The sequence below is a fragment of the Musa acuminata genome, chromosome BXJ3-4 (assembly GCF_036884655.1).
Source record: "Musa acuminata AAA Group cultivar baxijiao chromosome BXJ3-4, Cavendish_Baxijiao_AAA, whole genome shotgun sequence".
Lineage (NCBI taxonomy): Eukaryota > Viridiplantae > Streptophyta > Magnoliopsida > Zingiberales > Musaceae > Musa > Musa acuminata.
This window is the reverse complement of record NC_088352.1, coordinates 43,174,357-43,195,730: the sequence shown is the minus strand read 5'-3', so window position 1 is coordinate 43,195,730 and position 21,374 is coordinate 43,174,357. Positions and strand designations below refer to the sequence as shown.

General features: G+C 41.9%; 4 protein-coding genes and 1 pseudogene across 16 annotated transcripts; 3 read left to right on the top strand and 2 right to left on the bottom strand.

Annotated features, from left to right (window-relative positions):
* The first annotated feature begins 2,249 nt into the window (after positions 1-2,249).
* LOC135634843 (cysteine-rich receptor-like protein kinase 10) lies at positions 2,250-5,259 on the top strand (annotated as a pseudogene).
* Positions 5,260-5,727: 468 nt separating this feature from the next.
* LOC135634839 (oxygen-evolving enhancer protein 3-2, chloroplastic-like) lies at positions 5,728-6,757 on the top strand. The gene is made up of 3 exons (XM_065145503.1): positions 5,728-6,086; positions 6,178-6,473; positions 6,540-6,757. The coding sequence occupies exons 1-3, from the start codon at positions 5,771-5,773 to the stop codon at positions 6,636-6,638; spliced, it is 711 nt and encodes a 236-aa protein (XP_065001575.1). The 5' UTR covers positions 5,728-5,770; the 3' UTR covers positions 6,639-6,757.
* A 433-nt stretch (positions 6,758-7,190) lies between these two features.
* Positions 7,191-8,058, top strand: LOC135634840 (probable histone H2A.3). The gene is made up of 2 exons (XM_065145505.1): positions 7,191-7,379; positions 7,628-8,058. Exons 1-2 carry the CDS (start codon positions 7,191-7,193, stop codon positions 7,841-7,843), a joined length of 405 nt encoding a protein of 134 aa, XP_065001577.1. The 3' UTR covers positions 7,844-8,058.
* Positions 8,059-8,130: 72 nt separating this feature from the next.
* Positions 8,131-13,698, bottom strand: LOC103982868 (calcium/calmodulin-regulated receptor-like kinase 1). Its single transcript, XM_065145502.1, has 9 exons — positions 13,485-13,698; positions 12,831-13,351; positions 12,292-12,656; positions 10,972-11,125; positions 10,244-10,370; positions 9,610-9,695; positions 9,352-9,423; positions 8,547-8,750; positions 8,131-8,390 (listed from the first exon to the last, which is right to left on the bottom strand). The coding sequence occupies exons 3-9, from the start codon at positions 12,603-12,605 to the stop codon at positions 8,136-8,138; spliced, it is 1,212 nt and encodes a 403-aa protein (XP_065001574.1). The 5' UTR covers positions 12,606-12,656; positions 12,831-13,351; positions 13,485-13,698; the 3' UTR covers positions 8,131-8,135.
* A 146-nt stretch (positions 13,699-13,844) lies between these two features.
* On the bottom strand, positions 13,845-21,232 carry LOC135585317 (protein FAR1-RELATED SEQUENCE 12-like). Of its 13 annotated transcripts, none has more exons than XM_018824826.2 (6): positions 21,025-21,232; positions 20,778-20,954; positions 18,690-18,874; positions 17,861-18,132; positions 14,604-17,034; positions 13,845-14,174 (listed from the first exon to the last, which is right to left on the bottom strand). In XM_018824826.2, exons 4-6 carry the CDS (start codon positions 18,080-18,082, stop codon positions 14,101-14,103), a joined length of 2,727 nt encoding a protein of 908 aa, XP_018680371.2. In that variant the 5' UTR covers positions 18,083-18,132; positions 18,690-18,874; positions 20,778-20,954; positions 21,025-21,232; the 3' UTR covers positions 13,845-14,100. The 13 variants fall into 13 exon arrangements, with proteins under 13 accessions (XP_018680371.2, XP_065001560.1, XP_065001561.1 ...); XM_065145488.1 differs by having other exon boundaries at positions 18,783-18,874; XM_065145489.1 differs by having other exon boundaries at positions 18,690-18,861.
* Positions 21,233-21,374: the final 142 nt, after the last annotated feature.

Sequence of the window (21,374 nt, the reverse complement as noted above, 5' to 3'; positions counted from 1 at the left end):
GTTGGGTTTTCCTGACCTAGGTATCTTAGGCATATATAGCATATGCCTCTACCGTGATGGATTTCTTCTAACGTGGGTTAGGTTTTCTTGACACATGCATCTTGGGTATATTTGGTCTGTGCCTCCATCGTGGCAGATTTTTTCTCACTCTGGTTGAGTTATCTTGACTCACGTGTCTTAAGCACCTTTGGTCTTTGCCCTTACTATGGCAGGTTTCTTCTCATGTAGGTTGGGTTTTTCTTATTCACACAAATTGGGCATAATTTGCTTGTACCTCTATAGTGGTGGATTTCTTCTCATGCGAGTCAAGTTTTCTAACTTACGCATCTTAAGCACATTAGCTTATGCCTCTATTATGGTATGTTTTTTCTCACATAGGTTGTGTTTTCCCGAGTTATGTGTATCGAGTATATTTGACATGTGCCTCTATAATGACATATTTCTTCTTATATGGGTCAGGTTTTCTTGACTCATGCATCTTAGCCACATTTGACCTATTCTTCCATCATAGTGTATTTCTTTAGTGAATCGAGCAAGAGGGCTTGAGCCCCATTATAAAGGCTTGAATCATGAGTTCTGACAGGTGTAACTTATGACCAGCTCGGTATTGGGCCTAGAGAGTCATACACATATATGGTAGATAATGCAACAAATAGAAAATAAGATATGAAATAACCCTTATTTTAATTAATCCTTAGGAGAGACTCAATAGAGCTTAGAATGGTTATTGGATGAGGATTTAATATCCATTAAACTAGGGGTAATTAGATGGAGATCAATGATCCATTAGGGTTAATTAAAGGATGCTCTTTATAAATACGAGTTGAGGCTAAAAGAGTCATAGGCTAGACTTGTATTATTGTCAACCTCCTCATCTTCTCCCCCTTCTTCCTCCAACTTGATTGCTGCTTCTCTAGTGTGAGAGGATAGCAAGAGGGACCGATCCCTCCTTATGTGCTGTTGTATAGTAGTGTGCGATTACGAGGAAAGAATGTGCTATGCGAGGAGGTGCATCATTATTGTGTCCATCGTGTGGATTACCACTAGAGAGAAGTTTACGAGAACTCCTTTATCTATGGACTAAGATATGTATTCTTAGGGGATATACGAGTTCCTTTAAGTGAGAATGTCTCACACCTTTATGCAATTTTTGGTTTCTCGAGTTTTATGCTCTAAATCTTCGTATAATGATCACATAAGATTGCTTTAAGAAACTAATTTTTAATTTTATTTTTTACTGCACATGTGATGTACTCCAAGGTTTCCCAATAATGTCCCTATCTCCTCTTGATTGAGCTCAAGCAACATCGCTATCGATGGCCTTGGGCAAACATTTCTGACAAAGTAAAGTTCGAACTCCTTTATGAGCTAAGTGAAGGAGTCAAACAAGAGTGGCTTCATATGAGTGTACCACTTTATTTTAGGCCCCTCAATGCTATCGAGAATATATAACACACCAGAGTATTCAAGGGATCATAGAGGGACATTTGAACATGAATAATAATAATATGCACAACCAAATAGGTATTGTCAGTCGCGATATATTCTTCATGGATGCTCTAGGTTAATGGAGACCAAGAGGGTAACTTATGTTTTGTTATTCTACGATAGCTTTTACATTATGCCTAAATGTTTGATGATAATTAATTATTAATATATATTTTTATTATTGTATTAAGAAAATAAGATTTAGAAAGAATCTACCGACTAAATTGGTGTTTTGTGATAGTCAAACAATAAAAAAGATGCTTCAGACTAGAAGGACAAAGATGCGGGCGAGTCAGTGAGATACAGTATAATGTCTTCCACTAAAGTCCAAAGGTACATCGGTCGACACTCCCTCAGAAATTTACGTTACTAGATCCCTCTCTCTCTCTCTCTCTCTCTGCATAACACTATTTTGAGTAAGCCTCGTCAACTCCTGTACTGCATGAGGGATTTTGACCATTAACGGGTGGATAAAGAAACAAGAGAAAGGAGTACGAATGCCACGCTTCTACGGATGGAGTGCATTCCTTTTCCTTTTTCCTGAGGATACTTGAGAGCATTATGGTATGGTTCAGCGGGAAGAGAATTGACATTAATCTCTCTGAAATATATGCATTATTGCGGTTGGGTAATAACTTCTGAGATGAGAATTTTAGAAGAAACAGTAATTACTCTGTTGAGTAGTCATGGATCACTTGTGCAAAAAACAAAATTAAGGATAGCATGTCAATACTCAAGCCTCTTCCCGAAGTCACGAGGACGCACACCAATATGTACGGTGAACTATTAATTCCCTCTTGTTCCTTGAGTAGCTCAGCAAAGCACCACCATGTCCTCCTCCTCCTTAGCTGCCTCTCTTCCATTGCTGCTGTTAGTGCTGCTTGTAGTAGCTTTGAATCCCACTAAAATCTATTCCCAGGCTGATCCCATCCTCACGGACTGCGGCGACACCAACTACACCGTCCCCGGCCCCTTCGCCTCCAACCTGGCCGCCCTCCTCTCCAACCTCACCTCCTCCATCAGTGGCTTCGCCACCGCCGTCTCCGACGCCGCATCCCCCACCGCCACGGCCTACGGTCTCGCCCAGTGCCGCCTGGACGCCGCCCCCAGCGAGTGCGCCTCCTGCCTCAACCGCTCCGCCACTGCCGCTCCCGCCCGCTGCCCCCTCCGCACCTCTGCCGCCGTCCGCTTCGACTACTGCCTCCTCCGCTACTCCGACCGCGACTTCTTCTCCCAGCTCGATGACGACAGCCCCGGCTTTCTGACCAACTCCCAGAACGCCACGGATCCGACGGTGTTCAACAGCCGTTTTCGGGACCTGATGTACGAAATCGCACCGCAGGCGGCGGCCAGGGCGTCGAGGTTCGGGGTGGGGATCACCAACTACTCCAACTTACGGAACATCTACGGCATGGTGCAGTGCACGCGCGACCTGTCGTAGGATGATTGCTTGCTGTGTCTCCAGGAGGCGCTGGCTTACCTTCCCAACACCTACCGTAAGATAGGGGGACAGGTGATGAAGGTGAGCTGCGCTGTTAGGTTTGAGATCCTGCCTTTCTTCTCCTTCTCCGTCATCTCTCCTCCGCCATCGCCACCGTCGCCTCCTCCGTCGTCGCCATCAGCTGGCACCAAGTCTGGTAAGTCGATCAACAAGTGAAGTTTCGTAGAGGTTCCTACTTCGTCCATGTTTCCAATTTTGCCAATCAGCACCAACCAACGAAACAATCAATTTAGTTAACATGGAAAAGTTGGCATTCATGTCATGATTTTTGTTGCATCGTTGCATCTCTTTTCCATGGTCAACAAAGAAGACCTAAAACGTGGGGAATTGCTTTTGAATAGTCTTGTCACCTTTCCACCCATTCAACAATGAAAAGTCTCATAGAACTTTCAAATATCACTTTAATCGTAAATTAGGAAACATAAATGTCACCTATTATATGTTCATTAGGTTTACATTCTCAAGATGTTTTCTTTGCTTAAAGATCAACACATATGAGAACTTTTAAATATCTCAAGGGTTTAAATATGTGCACATATAACAAGACTAGTGTCTAAATTTTGATTCTTAAGCATCAGTTTACAGTTAATGACTTCCCTTTTTTTTGTAGGAAAAAGCAAAAACACCTCGAGAACAGTTCTCATCATATCCATTCCTATCGCTGCTTTAGCAGTGCTCATCGTTGCCATTTGTCTCTGCATACGACGAAGCAAACCAATTAAAAGAAGACTTCGTAAGTTGCAGCAGTACTATTATCTCTGAACACAGAGATGATCACTGTTTTCTTTTCCGTTTAAAGCCTGTAGTCATGTTGAATCTGTCGTAGCAGGGCGCAATTACGAAGAAGTCAGAAGTGTGGAATCTCTACTATTTGATTTGGCCACACTTAGATCTGCCACAAACAACTTCTCTGATGCAAATAAGCTTGGAGAAGGAGGATTTGGACCAGTTTACAAGGTGCCCATTCGTCTCGAAGTCTAAAATTGTGCAGGGAACACTTGCGAATGGAGATGACATAGCTGTGAAAAGGCTTTCAAGGAGCTCAGGACAAGGGTTGGTAGAGATGAAGAACGAAGTGATTCTCGTTGCTAGATTACAGCACAGAAACCTTGTGAGATTACTGGGCTGTTGCTTAGAGGAGGAAGAAATGCTTCTCGTCTATGAGTACCTCCCCAACACAAGTCTTGACAAATGGCTATTTGGTATGTCTCTATGTAAAGGGTAAGAACATCTCCTAAGCTCTCACGGCAAGTATATAGTCAACCTCTTCTTTCTAATGTCAATGGAACAGATCCTAACAGGAGGGGGTTATTAGACTGGGCGAGGAGGTACAATATAATTGAAGGGATCGCTCGTGGTCTCCTCTATCTTCACGAAGATTCACGACTGAGGATCGTGCATAGGGATCTCAAAGCAAGTAATATCTTGTTGGACGGGGAGATGAACCCTAAGATCTCAGACTTCGGCCTCGCAAAGCTGTTCAACATCGACGAGACGAAGGGAAGAACTAGCCGAATTGCCGGTACATAGTAAGTAGCATTTCTTGTTCTCATCCTGCGAAGAACGAACTCTTCATCAAAACAATGATGTCTCGTCCACTTCATCAGTGGATATATGGCACCGGAGTACGCAATTCATGGGTTCTTCTCGGCCAAATCAGATGTGTTCAGCTACGGCGTGCTAATTCTAGAGATCGTGACGGGCAAGAAGAATAGTGGTCATCAGGGATCTGGGAGATTTCTAGACCTGCTCGGCTACGTAAGAGATCATACTTCCCTTACAAATTACGATAGCTTCAGTGTCTGACACTGTTGATTGATGCCATAGGTCTGGAGACATTGGAACGGAGGGATGGCGTTGCAGGTGGTCGACCAAAGCCTGCAGGAGCAGTACGAACCACAGGAAGCACTAAGATGCATGCACATCGGTCTGCTGTGTGTCCAAGAAGAGCCGGCGGCCAGGCCGGGCATGGCGTCTGTGGTGCTTATGCTCGGTAGTGCCTCTGTCACTCTCCCCACCCCTTCACCGCCTGCTTTTTACGTCCATGGCAGCTCGATCCAAGAGGCGGCGGCGGATCTTCTCGAGGCAGATAGCGTGGCTCAGATGCCTTTAAAAGAAAGATCGTCGGAAAATGAAATCTCCATCTCTGAGATGGAGCCACGATAGCAGAAGCTGTAGAAGAAGAAGATGTAACTATTATTTCCCTTTTCAAATAGTGGAAACCGTTGTTCCACCGTTGTATGAATAAAAACTCGGCATTAATCTCTCTATGTTTACATAAACCACTGGTGAAGAACTGAACTGTTGAAAGTTACGTGATTTCTTAGGTCTTGATGAGTCATATAAAGCTGGATAGGAATGAAGAGATCTGCCAACAAAGTTACCGCAGGCCGAGAGCATTAATGCTGGTGACTGATAAGAAGAGACAAAAGTGAACATTATTACCCTCTTGGGACTGTTCATCCCAAATCATTGTTGCCTGTGTGTGGGTCATATAGGCTTCGTAAAGATCTCTCTCTATAGGACAGCTTGGATGGAAGTATGAGGTTGAGACTGTGCAGCGCACATGCCAAGAAATCAGTGCTCAACGAGGAGGCAGACCACATAGAAGTGCACGTGTCAGTCGTCTATTGGTTTCAGCGCTATCCAAAACCGTGCCTGGGTGGATAAGGTTGCCCTGTCCGCCGCCAGTTTCCACAATCTGCAGCAAATAAAATCCCATTACCGTCGCTGATTCCGCAAAGGAAGAAGACTACACACAGGGGCAGGTGAGGTGAGCAAATGGCGCAGTCTCTGGCTTCCGTGGCTGGCTTACGCGGCGCTTCTCAGGCGGTGCTGGAGGGAAGCCTTCAGCTCAACGGCTCCAGCCGGCTTCCTGCGCCCGCGCCCCACCACCGCGTTGCCGTTTCCCGGCCCGGCCTGGCCGTCAGAGCCCAGCAGGCTCCGGCCGAGGGCGAGGCCACGGCTCAGAGCGGCCGCCGGGCCGTGCTCGGGCTCGTGGCCGCTGGGCTCGCCGGCGGGTCCTTCGCTCAAGCCGTGCTCGCCGAGGCCAAGTCGATCAAGGTCGGTCCCCCGCCTCCGCCCTCCGGTGGACTCCGTAAGTTCTCCGGACCTCGTCATTCCTCTTCTCATATACTGCTTCGGAAACACTTATGCACTGACTCGATCTGCGCATGTATATCCAATAGCTGGGACACTAAACTCTGATGAACCGAGAGACCTTGACCTGCCACTGAAGGAGCGGTTCTTCCTGCAGCCACTCGGGCCGGCGGAGGCCGCGGCGAGGGCCAAGGAGTCAGCCAAGGATATCATCGGCGTTAAAGAGTTCATAGACCAGAAGGCATGGCCGTACGTCATGAACAACCTCCGGCTCAAGGCGGAGTATCTTCGCTACGACCTCAACACCGTCATCTCCGCCAAGCCGAAGGAGGAGAAGAAGCCACTCAAGGAACTCAGCGGGAAGCTCTTCGCTACCATCAGTGAGGTAACTTAATCTTGTTTGGTCGTGTATACTCTAACGTAGCCCTAATTCCCTGGTGTCTACGTGCAGCTTGATCATGCAGCGAAGATAAAGAGCAGCTCGGAGGCGGCAAAGTACTACGCAGCGACCAAATCCATACTGGATGATGTCATTGCCAAACTGGGCTAGAGAGAGAGAGAGAGAGAGAGAGAGAACTCAGTTTCTGCTGTGTTTTGTGTTTCTGCTGTCTGTCATCCACATATGTAACTTCTCGTAAATGGACATTCTAATTATGCGTTGTGTCGCTCTGGAACAGCGTGGAAGAAGAATAATTAAACTCTTGTGTCCTTTAATGCTTGTCTTAAATAAACAAAACACATTAAGGAAAAGGATTATAACCTCGCATGAACTTTTAATCTCCGACAAAGATGGGCCGGTTTGATATTGACGCTTACGGGCCGGGCCAAACCGGACCGAGCCGACCTATTCTGACCGACTTCGTCCCCACCGCTTCACGCTCAGCAACTTTCGATCTTGGCCGTCACTTTTATCAAAATCTGACGGTAGCCCGTGTCGATCCGTGTGCTCCCACGTCATTGGCTTCCGTCCCGCGTCTGGTGCATTATATGGACGAGCTCATCGAAGGAACTTCTCACCGTACTCGCTCGGCTGTAGCTCGCGCGATCGCTTCTTTACTCGTCGTCGGGATTGTTCTTTCTTCTCGGGAAGCTGCGGAGAGCAATGGCGGGGAGAGGGAAGACGCTGGCGTCGGCGGCCGGGAAGAAGGGGGCGTCGAGGAGTAGCAAGGCCGGTCTCCAGTTCCCGGTCGGCCGGATCGCGCGGTTCTTGAAGGCCGGCAAGTACGCCGAGCGGGTCGGTGCCGGCGCCCCGGTCTACCTTGCCGCCGTACTCGAGTACCTTGCTGCTGAGGTTCGTTCCTTCTTCTTCCTCTCGTCATTCAATCTTGGGTCGCTTTGTTTAGGGTTCGAAAGGGGAAAAGTTCCTCTGCTGGGAGTTGATTTCGTCTGAAGTAAATTAAGTTCATCGATCATTATGGCATGAAATTTTAGGTCAAAGTTGAGCGGTTAATACGTAGTCGAGCACTTAAAACCCTCTCTTCTCCATGATTTCTTACCCAAAAATCTCTTTTTTATGACCGACTGATTTGATCTGGGCAGGTGTTGGAGTTGGCAGGCAACGCGGCGCGGGACAACAAGAAGACTCGGATCGTGCCCCGCCACATCCAGCTGGCGGTGAGGAACGACGACGAGTTGACGAAGCTGCTGGGCTCCGTCACCATCGCCAGCGGTGGCGTGATGCCCAACATCCACAACCTCCTCCTCCCCAAGAAGGCTTCCAAGGCGTCCGCCGCCGCCGGCGAGGACGAGAGCTGAGCCGGCCTCCGCGATCAAGAAAATCGAACTGCTCCGGCGTCGTGCTCTCTCTAATTAGGTGTCGTAGCTTCGGACCATTGTGTAGGACCCAGGTAAATTATTAGCGATGTGAACTAGCCGTAGTAGTAGGTGAATGATGTGCAAATAGAGTTGACTGATGGTGTGACTGTACATTCGAGGTAGCCGTTCGTGAGAAATGTCTCTGCTTCGTGGCATGTGAATTCTTGCCTTGTAGATGATGATTGCCATTGTGGTTGAGCCCGCTCTGCGTTTCGTCTCTGTGATACCAGCCTCAGTTTGCTTCTTCCCCTGCTGTTGCCACTGGAAGCAGTGTCTTCTCCCGATGCCTTGTGCCATCCCTAGCTTTCACGACTTGCGATAAAGCTTGAACCACGAAGCTCATGGATGGCCGTGGCCCAGAGTCTGGGTTGATGCACTTGTGTGCCACTGCTCCTATGTTGTGCAGTTCTTCCGCGTTGTATGCTCCACTCAGCCGAGGGTCCACGATTTCGTCCCAACCTGCGGTACCCTCCACATCCATGGCTGCCTGATTCATCCACACGAGTATTAGCACTCGGGGAGGAAGAAGACTTCATTAGATGCTATAATTTCCATGTAAGGGGGAGAAAAACCCATATTTCTTCCATTGCAGCAAATTTTGGTGTGGTTGATGAGAATAAGAATCTAAATGGAGGCGTCTTACGAGCTCGACGTAGTCCATAAGACCTTGTTGTGGACTCCTGCCAGCAATCATTTCCAGAAGCAAAACTCCGAAGCTGTAGACATCACTTTTTTTTGTGAAGATCTTTGATGATATGTACTCAGGATCAAGATATCCGAATGTTCCCTTGACATTAGATTTCTGGTGGTTGACTATTGCTTCTCTAGATAGTCCAAAATCTGCAACCTGTTCGTGGAAACAAGTTCATTAGATTCGTCAAGAAGAAAGAGAGAGGGTAATGGGCATATATGGATGTCCAGCATATCACAAAGCATGGATTGGATGATTCAGAAGAAATAAGGAGATCAAATAAGAAAACACGATAATTACATATGTGAGACAAGATCAACACGAGCTGTGAATGTGCAGTGCTTTTCCATCTCCAAGAGACAGGATTGTTTCAAATGTATCTTGAACCCTCCCATCTTTTGCAAGATGTTTGTCAGCTCAGCTGCACAAACATTAAAAACTTAGTAGATTTCATGTTAAAGGCATGTTCTTTTTTCCTCCCTTACTGTCCCATCTAAATTTTATTAACAGAAGAAACTTCCATGATTTGTCAATCAATTATATTTCTCATCAACAGCTGAAGGAAATAAGTTGGAGATTAACGTAAAGAATAAATATGGCAAAAGTTTTGAAAGACAAGTATAAAGTCATGCAAGAGTTGATTTCGTATTAACACAAAATGCAAATCCAGAAATTCACTGCTAAATATATCTAAATATCAGAAAATCATTTTTCATGCATGAAATAGGTACCCAAGAGCCATGAGATGTCTACATACTCTTGCTCTCATGGACTGATCCAAAAGTACATTCGACGGCTTGATATCACGATGCACAACCGGTGGAACTGCCTGCATCAAGTAGTGGTATAACCAAGAACATAGTTACAATTTCTTAGGGAAAGTGAGTTTTGTAGTTCTAGTATGTCAAAGAATTAGGGACTATTTCATATTTGCTGGTGGCATAAACAGTTAAAGACATGTTAGAGGACAGGGCAAGATGGTATCGAACAGGACTGCTGCATATATGAAGCTTACACCATAATGAAGATACTCCAAGCCTCTTGCAACATCTAGTGCTATATCAACCCTCAAAGTCCAGTTCAGTGGATCATGTTCTTCACCTGCAAATATTGTGGAATATTAACTAACATGCCAACATAGACGAAAAAAGGTTTTTGTACTGTATCACAATATGTATCAATGCAATCAAAGGATCAATGACTAATGAATTTGCTGGATGATGCCATGTGTCCATGGATTTGGATGAATGGATTCCGTAAACCTGCATTTTCCTGTTTTTGATGATTCAGTTCATACCAGTCTCTTTTGCATCTCAAGAAACATGCCTCGTAGTCAGAAATAGTTATAATTTTCTGAAAACTCATTTTATTATGCATATAGACGTTTGGTACCATATCACTATTGACTGATTGAGAGTTCAGTAGATTTTAATGTTTGGCGATAAATAATCTAGAACATAGTTTCATTATCCACTAACAATAGGGAGTTTATAAAGAAAGTTGAAATTCAACAAGTGAAAAATATTAGATAACAGAGAATCTCCAATTTGTTTTGTCATACAAAAATTTGTGATCAATGATATAAGGATATAATCTACAACATTAGAGGCTTCACTACTATCTAGTAAAAAAGTTAATGTAATACTCACAATACAAATGAGAAGCAAGACTGCCATTAGTCATGTACATGTATACTAGCATAAGCTGGCCTTTGTCAGCACAATAACCTAGCAAATTCACCAGATTACGATGATGCAATCTCCCAAGTAGCAAGACCTGCATCAGATGCAAGAAAAATGAGAAAAAAATTGACACTGTTACAGCCTGGGTATGACAATTTATTCCTCAAAAGAGTTCTCCCGTTAAAGAAACAAAGAAAAATTTTAAGATGTCTGTCCATACAAAATTTTAGGATTCAAGATAACTGGGTCATATAAATATGAATATGCATTGCCAACAGTTTTTGGTTCTTTTTTTCATGGATTCCTTGCTAGTTGACAATAACTCTTAGGATTGATGTTTTAAATAACTTAACCATTTATTGTTGTAAAATGGAATTGTACCTCGCATGTTATTTCATCAAATTTTCAAAGATGCCAGGACTGAGGCATGACCAAAATTCATGAGGAAGTAGAATTTGAATATGACAAGCAAAAACAAAACAAAAAATGACAACACAGTTATATTTATTAGCAAATGTATTTTTTAATGATCTCATGATTCTCATTATATGAGAGAAAATGTTGAGCAAAGTTTGCACATGCTGACAAACATGCATTAGAACTTTTGAAGTTAAAACAACTATCAAGTTGCTTATGGTTAACCATAGAAACTGAAAGGAAAAGGGAGGAAGAAAGATACTATGATGCAAAACTACCTCTGTTTGAAATTCCTGCTCCCCTTGTTTTGAATTGGTATCAAGCACTTTAACAGCAACTGTCTCCCCAGTAGACACTGTAGCTTTGAAAACTGGACCAAATGCTCCCTGACCTATCACTGATGTGAACTCACATGTTGCCTTCTGCAAGTCTCTGTGAAAATATGAGAATAATGATGTGAAACTACAACAAAGAGGGCTTAAATAGAGAACAGCTTGGTACAGCTTGTGTAATATCCATTGTAGAGAAATAACATGCATAATTAAACATTTCAGCAATATTATTTGCTAAAGCATTAGTCATTCAGCTTTTCTGTTAAAAAACATTGCTAATTTTCTCACACTCTGCAATGTTAACAATGTGAAAGAAGAAACACCGATAAAGTTGTCAATCGTTGCTTGGAAATTGGCTACATAAGTTTAAAAGCATTCATGTGGTATTGAAATTAAGTACTCCTCTTCCATGAAAATACGTGCAAATTACATCACCACCCCAGGATTACCTACTTGTGCATGCAGAATATGTGCCAAAATTGAGTAGCAACTGAAATTAAAGGGGAAATTAGAAGGCCTCATAATATTAAAAAGGCATGTACTTATTAGCTAGGATGTTATAAAGGAGCCAGGTAAAAGACCTGCCATTGTGGATTCTCAAATGGCATTTCAGACACCTGTTTCCATATTACCCTGTGGAAAGGTGTCCAAAATTTTCAACAGCTTTCAAGATGCTTCAAAAAGAGAAATAATGCCACAGCTATATGTTTGGTTTTTAAATAATGATAGTCAAGAAACAGCTATTCCATTTTATTAGTACTCAAGAATGACTGGCAGAAAGATGATTGATGAGCAGCCACTAGTAACAGCAACAGTAATCATACTTGATTAAGGTTTAAGCAGAAGGCTGCTAGCATATTTAAACCAATCTGAGAACTAAATGTTTATTATAGCAAACTAACATACGAAGAGAAGCTACCTGATTATCTATCAGCTAGTTAGCTGAAAAATTCCAATGTCTGAATTCCAAATGTTCAATGTATCCATGCTTGTTATGTAATAGAAGAGCTTTTAAAATCAAACTATTTTCAAGGAACAGATGGAATTTCCAGTCAAGATATTGTGAGACACAGGCAGAGCACCGTTGGACACATTGCATGTAACTACAGGATCAGATACCATATTCAGAACTAAGTAGCATTCAAACATTAAGAATGTTGACTTGCAGACGGTGTTCAGTGAACCAGTCGACTGATCTGCAAGGCATCACATTCAGATTTGTTGAAGAACCTAAACGATAACAAATGGACTGAAAGATGAAAGTACCTGTATGTGTACTTGGGTATTCCAGGAAGCAAAGATGCAGGATTCTTCTTGCACGTGCCATCCAGCCACACAGACGTGCAATTTGCGTGAGGGACAACCGGTGATTCTTGACCAACAGTGGAGTCTGAGAGTATCACAGCATCGACACCATTCGTGCGGATGGGAATGGTGGATGCCCTCCGCGGATTGTCCTCCAACAATAGCAGATACCTACAGCGACACTTGATGCAGATAAAAGCAACCAAAGCCAACATCAAACTGATGAGGACTCCCATAAGCATCCCCATGATCAGTTCTCGTGACGCTTCTTTCATCTTCCCCACTCGCTTCTAGTTGAGCAATGTGTAGAAGAAAAGCTCCGGTCTCTATCGGTATCGGAAAAAACAAATGCGAGACAGATAAATCCAGCCCATATTAGCTTTTCCATAAGCAGCCACAAAGCAGCTCAAGAACCAAAATTTAATTTCGTGTTTTGATAAAAATGATTGCGAAAACGATGGGTTTTGATGGACTAAACGAGTAAAGAAGCAGATTTTCACCTCCCCTCTTTAGGAGCGAGAAGAAACCGATGAAGCGGTGAGGAAATCGGAGAGATGGAGTGGGAATGGAGAAAGATTAGGAAGAAATAAGTCCGCAGAGAAAGCGAACCAACCAAACCCAGACGGCGGGGGATCGGCGTCCTTTGCTTTGTTTATTTACGTCAAAAGCCACTGTTATATCTGTTGTTTGACGAGACTGCCGTCGCCGCCTTGGCGTCTCTTCGGTGTCTGTTTCAACGAAGAGAGGGGTGTTTTAGGCAGATGATGGAAAAAGATCAGTCCGGATAGGTGAACGGCGGATAGCACGTGCAGGACATTTAAAGCTCGGCCTGCACGAATCACCCCCCCATCTCCTGCCGTCGATTACGCCTCGAGATCCGCACACGCATCCTATGGCAGTGATTTAGTTTCCCTATGATCGGAAGGTAAGGAGGCAATGATACGATGATACCTGAGAAAGGTTCCACAGCATTCGATCCATCCATCGCAAGCATAGGAGATGCCGGTGGCCGATCATTTCACTATGATACAACAAGAAAAAGTCAGTCCAAGAAGGAAAGGAAACCAATGCAAATGCGTCCACAGTAATGAGAGAACTGTATGTTTTTTTCTGTAGAGTAGAAAACATAATGATATGAACAGTATCGAACTCACACTGTCATACAGCTACATTAGCAGGCGTTCGATCAACTGCAGCAGCATCGTGCCAATCTCCACCAGATTCAGTCACCTGATTAAGTGCTTTTAGATCAAAAAGAGGATCAACAGTAAAGCTTTGACAAGAAGACCAATTTCAATTAAAAAACACTTGTATGAGAAACGGATAGATGTGTTTAAGTTATATAAGGTCCACAGCAGAGGAAAAAACTGAAACATCTCAACCCAAGAAATAAATGTCATCATAACTTGCATTTGAATGCATTCCAATCCTAGACAAACCACAAAACTAATTTGCAGAAAGAAGAAACCATCAAAGTCATATAATCTGAGGCCAAGAAACACTAATTCATCCTATGAAGAAATCTGAGAACCATTCATTAGCTTTCTCATAATCAGTAGACTGACTTTAGGATATGTTAAGTGTGTAGTTAGAGAAAGTCGTGTCCTTCATAAAATGCACTAATTGGATGACCTCTCATTAGCAGACCACAGGATTACCCATAAAATAAATAAACCAAATCAATATCCTGCGCTACATTACATGTTTTAACATAATTACATCAGTACACCATATAGGACACCAGACGGCGTTGGATGTCTAAAAGCATTGTCACAATTCTGGAGGCCCAGATGGGAATTGACCCCAACACATGGCTGGATGAGAGTGTCTGGAGCTGAGAAAACCTGCAGGAAAATGAAAGCAAGCACTCAGATCAAAATATATAATCTCTTCAACTAAAAGCATGAATGAAATTATTCAGTCAAAAGACCTGGTATACAATAAATGTAAACATTCAAACAAAAGATGTCAATAACTTTAATTGGCTGTTTACAAACTCTTGTCACATTATATCAAATCTTTTTATTAGAGAAACACTATAACAAATCTTATTATCAAAGCAGGTTTGGAGTAAAACAGGATAAACATGAAGGAGCTTAAAATGAAGAGAATTAAGTATAATTTAAGAATCTGATGCAATGACCAGTCTGGTGATCTAGGTACTGAAAGATGAATAAATGAATGGCTCACGATGCAGCTAAGTGTGATAAATCTACACACTAAAAACAACAATCTCAAATATTTTAATAAACAATTTGCTTGTGTATCTGTACCATGGGCTGGATTTTCCACAAAGATTGCTTGATTGGGTTTAACGTACTGCAGACTTTCAGCTACTACACTTTCAACTGGATTTTGTAGTCGATCACATGGTGCAGGAATCATAGCAGCTGTCTCAAGGGGTCTTGTCTGCAAAACTTGCTCTAACTGATTACTTAGAATATCTGACTGGCTTTCAAGGAATGCATATGAATCCAAAGATTTGGCTGCATGTGCTGCAGTTATACTGAAAATGCGGCATAGAAAGCTATTACGTTTTGCTAGTGATGATTGAGGATCACCATCAAATGAGACTGCAAATTTTTCACTTAAACATCGCGTCTTAGCATCCTTCCTCCACCTCTTCAGAATGTACTGTGGGGGAAAATCTTTGATGTTCCGGGAATCTAGTACTTTTAAAACATGACAACATTGTATCCCAAGACACTCAAACTTCTTGCAACTGCAAGTCACAGTACCATCTACAGAATCGAATTTCACCAAATGTTCTCTGGGTTTCTCCTCAGATGTTACCTTGTATTCAGATATTGTCCCAACCTGGCCACAACTATATAAAACACAATCCATGTATAATTCAAATTCCCTTTCAAACATTTTGTATGCAGCTGAAGTGTAAGCATTTGCAGCTTGCCTCAGCATGCGCATAGAAGGTGATTTTTTGGTACTCATACTGGCACTAATATCAGCCTGTAGCTCGGCACATCTTCTTTCAGATAACATTCTCTCATAACTTTCAAAAAAGCTTGGAAGTTCTGTTTCGATGACCAAAATTTTCTTTAGCTCAGTACCCATGCTCTCCTTCTGTTGGACGCTTTTCATATCTGCATAAAATGCTTCTCGTCCATACACCAATGCCCATTTCTCTCTTTCATCGAATAGCTTATGCAACCACTGATTGTCTTTAAGTTCATACTTGACACACATTGTTTCCCATTCTTTTAAGAACTCTTCCTCTTCTTCACAATCAAAGAGGCATCTGCAAAAATCATACACCAGAGTTCTTGATCCATGGAATGCTTGACTTAGTTGCACGGCAGCATTTTGGTAAATATGCCAAACACAGAAGCGATGATGTGTGCCTGGCCAAATTGCAGCTATTGCCTCGCTCATCATTGAACAACGGTTTGTTAGAATTGTCCTTGGCTGTTTACCACTCATTGCTGTCTTAAAACTCTCAAACAGCCACTTGAAAGATTCTATGCTTTCATCATAAATCAATGAAGCACCAAATATAACAGTTTGTTTATGATGATTAATGCCAGTAAACAGTGCAAATGGCCTGCCATACCCAAGTATCTTGTACGTAGTATCAAAGCATACAATATCACCAAAGTAATAAAAGTCCATCATAGACTTTGCATCAGCCCAGAAGAAGTTTGTCAAATTATCATCCTTGTCAACTTGTACAGCATAGTAGAATGATGGGTTATTTTCTTGCATCTTTTGCAGATACTCCAATGTAGCACCTGCATCACCTACTTGAATAGCCTTCAAACGCTTGGGTTGTGGATAATTTATCTTATCTGAAGGAAGCACAGTGCTACTATGATGAGTTTGTACTTGCTTGACGTGTGCATCATCTGCAGATTCATCAGCTGTATCTGAAACATGATCTTCACCATTTTCTATAGTCTGAGATGTCAAAATCTCAGTAGATAGAGAAGCTTCTAGCTGATGGTTATGGTATGTGACAAATTCAGTTACTTGATATTTGCCAGTAGGTGTTATTCTAATCACCATACAGGCAGGACAACCAGTTCTGAATTCTGGACGTGGTTTCTTCACCCTCTTTGCTCCTTTCTTTTGCTCACGGAATCCTTCTCTTGAACAAACAAACATCCTTCTAGTGATCACATTTTCTGCATTAACTGTCACACTTGCTCTTCGAACACTAAATCCTATCCTTCCAGCATACATGCTGTAGAATTCATAGGCCTCATCTTCGGTTTCAAACTCTGGTGTTCTTACAGTGTCATCCACCAAATCAGCTCTTGCAACACGAGCCTTTCGTCTCAGCTTCTTGGCCCTCAATGTGTGAATAGTAGACACAGTTGCAATTTGATGGTTGTGGTTGGGAACAAATTCTGTCACACGATATTTGCCATTAGCTGTGAGCCTGATGGTCATGCATGCTGGACAACCAATTCTTGTTTCCGGTCGTGGACACTTAGCCTCTTTTGCTCCTTTCTTCTTCTCTCGAAAGCCTTCCCTTGAGCACACAAATGTCCTCCTAGTGATGATATTTTTTGATGTCCACAATGTTGATCTTCGGACAATAAAACCCACATTTTCAGCATATGTATTATAGAAGTCATATGCATCATTTTCACTGTCAAACAGCATATCAACCCTAGGCACATATTTCGCATTACTAGCATCCCCAATTATCATAGGCTCAGCACCTGCCATGTCCATCATCTTTTCCTGTCCATCCATATAACAGAATTCCTGTTAAGATGGGGAAGTACTTGGTACATACAAATAATGCCTCCTTCTAGGAAGCAACGTAAGGTATAATAACAGAGGTTTTCTGACAAACTCCAACAAAGAATGCATTTCCAGGAACAACTATATTTTCCTTGAAAAAAAAAGAAGCCATAAACAGTTGTGTGGTTTTCCCCATAAGTAAAAGGCTCATCCTATGAATGTTTAGGTCAGACAGCACATAAACTGAAGTTTGAAAAAGAAATATTTAAGAACCAATCAATGCCTCCTCTACAATAAATATTTTTCTTTCTACTTGGGAATTAGCACTATTTAATTTTAAAAGGTACAACTGCAAATGAAGCAATTGAATGAGAGAAAACAACTATCTCTTATTGTAGCATCAAAGATCTGTAACTCCAAAATTATGATGATCATGTTTTTCAGCCAGAAATATTTCCAGAAGCAGCACTAAGAAAATGTTTTTCACGCTTTCCAGCTCAAAATATAATCAAGTAGAAGATTACTCATAAATTGGATCCTGAAAATTTATATTTTATAAATCAATGGCATGTTCATCATCATGTTTCTTTTCTGTCACTGTCAATAACTCTATTATCTAACTCCAAGTTTGATTAAATATCTCTACAAGAACTTCTCAAATTGCAAGTTAAACAACTCTGCCAACACATGCTACCAATTATGTTTGTCAATCCTAACTTACCTAGCATCTGTGAAATCATTTGTTGAATAAATGTAAAATTATTTCTCTGTGACCCCTGTAAGGAAAAATAAGATAATCAAACAAGGAAGGAAGGGCAAGTACCCCATGACAATTGTTTTGCACTGACGAAAGTTCTGAAGCTGATGGAATAGGCGGTCGAGCAGCCCATGGTGTAGCCTGAGACAATATGACAAGAGGCCTTGGCCATGTATGCACCAATGGTTGTCCTGTAGTTGGATGGCCACCACCCTGTGCAGGTGTAACAGACTGCAAAGGAGTAAAAACTATGGCAGGGGCAACAAAAGTTTTTTTATCGCTCTTCATGTTGTATGCCTGTAACCATCAATCGTGTAGATCTGCTGTTTCTGCCTTTCCTGCAAGTAGTACTTCCAATCAGAACAATATTTCTGCTCACAGTTCAGTTTTTTTTTTTTCATTATTGACTACACAGTACTCGTTGACAAAATGATTATGAATATCTAAGAATACTCTCAAAGTATGATATTGTGACATTGAATATAAGGTCCATTGTCAAAAGACATGGTTTCTATAACCTAAATCATATAAACCACAATGGATGACTGGTTATTGTTTATAACAACAATTGTGCATATGACAGTGAGATTCACACCTTCAAGATGCTTAGGAGGTAGGAACCAATATGATATTACCTGTGAACAAGTTATAATTTATAATTCTAACTTGCATCCATCTCATGCCTCATTGGTGAAGCCCCTATTATCCCATAAGACACCTACGATGTCTAGGTATCAATTTTGCTAATCTAGACCGGCCATACTTTTTTATCCAATCAATGAATAAGAATTTTCAGGCATCAACTTGCTTCTGCTACTTGTTGAAGTCTACTCAAGCATGATGACATGACAGAAAAGCTCCTGACTAAATTAAGGGATATAATGCCATTTTGAACCTTGCTCTTTTGCTGTTTTGCATTTCTAATATTTCCATGTATGATTAACCCATCACATACAAAATGCGGCTTCATCTTGCAATTATATCCCACCTCTACCCCTCATCTTCACTTTCCACATGAACGTTGATTTGCTGATAGCAACCTCCCGTGACAGTCTTGGGCATGTGTCCTGACAGCAACAACTGAAACATATTATACACTGATTATTTTTCATGCAATATGCCTCTGCTTCAAATTTTAATCTCTGTGGAAGAATGTATTGAGATTCAAATGCTGATATTCTAAAATTTCTGCTTTAACATTTATCTAGTAGATGAATAACAGAGCTATTAAATAATGCAAATTTTTTCCTGCTATCTCTTTGTGAATGTTAGTCAAGATTAGGCCTATAGACTTCTACAATTACTTCTGCTCATGCAGACCCAACCCTTGAAGATAGTATAAAAATTTGTCAATGTACGCATTCACTCAATTGTCTTTGTTCTAAACAACCAATTTGATAAACAAGAATTGTTGGTGGTTCATAGATAAGACTTTACTCTTCAAAAGGGCTTTAATCACTTCACAATGCCATATGTTCCATTTCCCAATTATTCTTATATATAATAAACTCAATTGACCCCAATTAAGAGCAACATAGGTGAATTAGATCAATCCCAACCAATAATGGTTCCAATAGCCTATCTAATATCATCAGAGGAATCTAGGACATTGAAGGTTTAGGAGTGACAGAGTATAGGTTCATGGAAGGCCAAAACAAATAGCAAGATTCTAGAAGACAAAATTTGATGGCTGATAAAAAAGAAACTTCACTGTTGTACATGAACTTGCAAAAAACCAAGTTATTGCACAGAACAGGGCAGTCAGAAGATGGCATCATACTGCTAGATGAGAAAGAGGGAACAAATGAAAAGACAACCAACTTTTGATGCAACCTTTTACAATTTCATATCTTTTTTCAACTGACAATTTTCAAGACTCTAGTTATTAGAATCACTCAGAATAGTGAAGGAAAAAGAAGGAGAAAGGAAAAGGAGGGTGGTTTTTGTTTTTGGGGGTTTCCTGCTCCATTACATGATCAAGCAGTCACAATCAGGGATAGAATGACTACTAACATTATGTTTTCCACATATATTCAATGAGGCACCCTATGTAACAAAAACTGCAGCATAGTATAAAAAGGAACAAGGACCTATAAACACAAATGAAAGTTAAATATTTCTTCGAAATTTATATTACTAAAATAGACAGTCGTAAAAAAAATTGACTCACAACAAGAACAATTCTGAATAATTTGAAAATAAGTAAACCTAGATTTAGGTATCACTCAATTGACTAGCGTTTGGCTTGTCCAATCCGAACTGATTTTGTACTTTATATGTTGATCTAATTAAAATCCTCCTCAACATTACTATCGACACTATTTTTTTCTAACTGGTTGGACATTCATGAGATTATATTATAGGAATAAAGAACAAAATATATGCTGAAGACTATAAAATATGAACTATCTGCTGCATTAAAGTGTATCCCAAAGAAAGTGATGCACTAATGGTACTGATTGGCATGTTCATGATAGCAAATACACGTTCTTTTTTATTCAACCTTGATTCCTCCACTATAAACAATGAATTAGCCAATTTCACCATGGCAGGGGAAACTTCTAATAACGAAGTGCTCCTACAGTTTAACCAAGTTAAGCATCACCGGCTGACAAGCCAGCTGGATGCATGATGGCTTAACACTAAAAAGCCAAAACTCTACTTCTCCATGAAACTCTTATTCGAGTGCTTATCTTCTTCACCCTTCCATACCATAAACCTTATTCTTTTTCTTTTTTTATCATTTTCCCAATATGTGCATTGCATTGATTTTTCTTTGTTTCCATTGACTGACGTACCAACTGAGGAGGGCGTATGCTTCCTTGATCTAAAAATTGATAAGCACAGAAAAATGGCACGTCCATGTTCCAGCTCTCGTGTGTTAGGCACTGATTCTCTTTCAGGCCAGCAAGGACAACGACATGGATTGAGATTTTATAGTGGGAAGAGACGATCAGATCCTCGCATTCAATGAATTAAATACCTCAAAAGTTCAGTTTTACGCATCTCCAAGTCTGTTTCTGCACTCCAAGAGCCTTAGCGCACCGCTGCAGAACGAACACCCGCAGGACTTATGTTCTTCTATTGACAACAGCAATAACGACGGTAGAACTTCCAGAAAACCCAGCTATCTCGAAGGATCCAAAGATGAACGAGAACCCTAGAATCCAGAAAGAGGGAAAATAGGAAAAGAAAGACAGAACGGAGCTATTCACGCGGGTTGGAGGTACCTTGGATCGTCGCCGAATTGGGGGCGGCCGGAGGCGTCGGTGTCCGTCGCCGACCGCAGGTGCGCCGCCGCAGCGGCGGCGGGACCGGAGGGTGGGGAACTCGAAGGAGGCGGGTTTAGATGGGAGGCAGCGGCCCTCCCCCTCTCTGGATCTTGTCTCGGGGTTAGTTTGGGAAGAGAGAGAGCTCGGGTTGGATACGGTGTAGGGATTGGGGTGGCGGATTTGGCTATACCTTATTCACACCCACCCACCCATCCGCATTTGGCTGTTTCGAAAACGGGTCGGATCTGTCTCGAACCCGTGCTTCATCAGCATCCGAACTCGGCCCATCTGAAGCCCATTTAAATGGA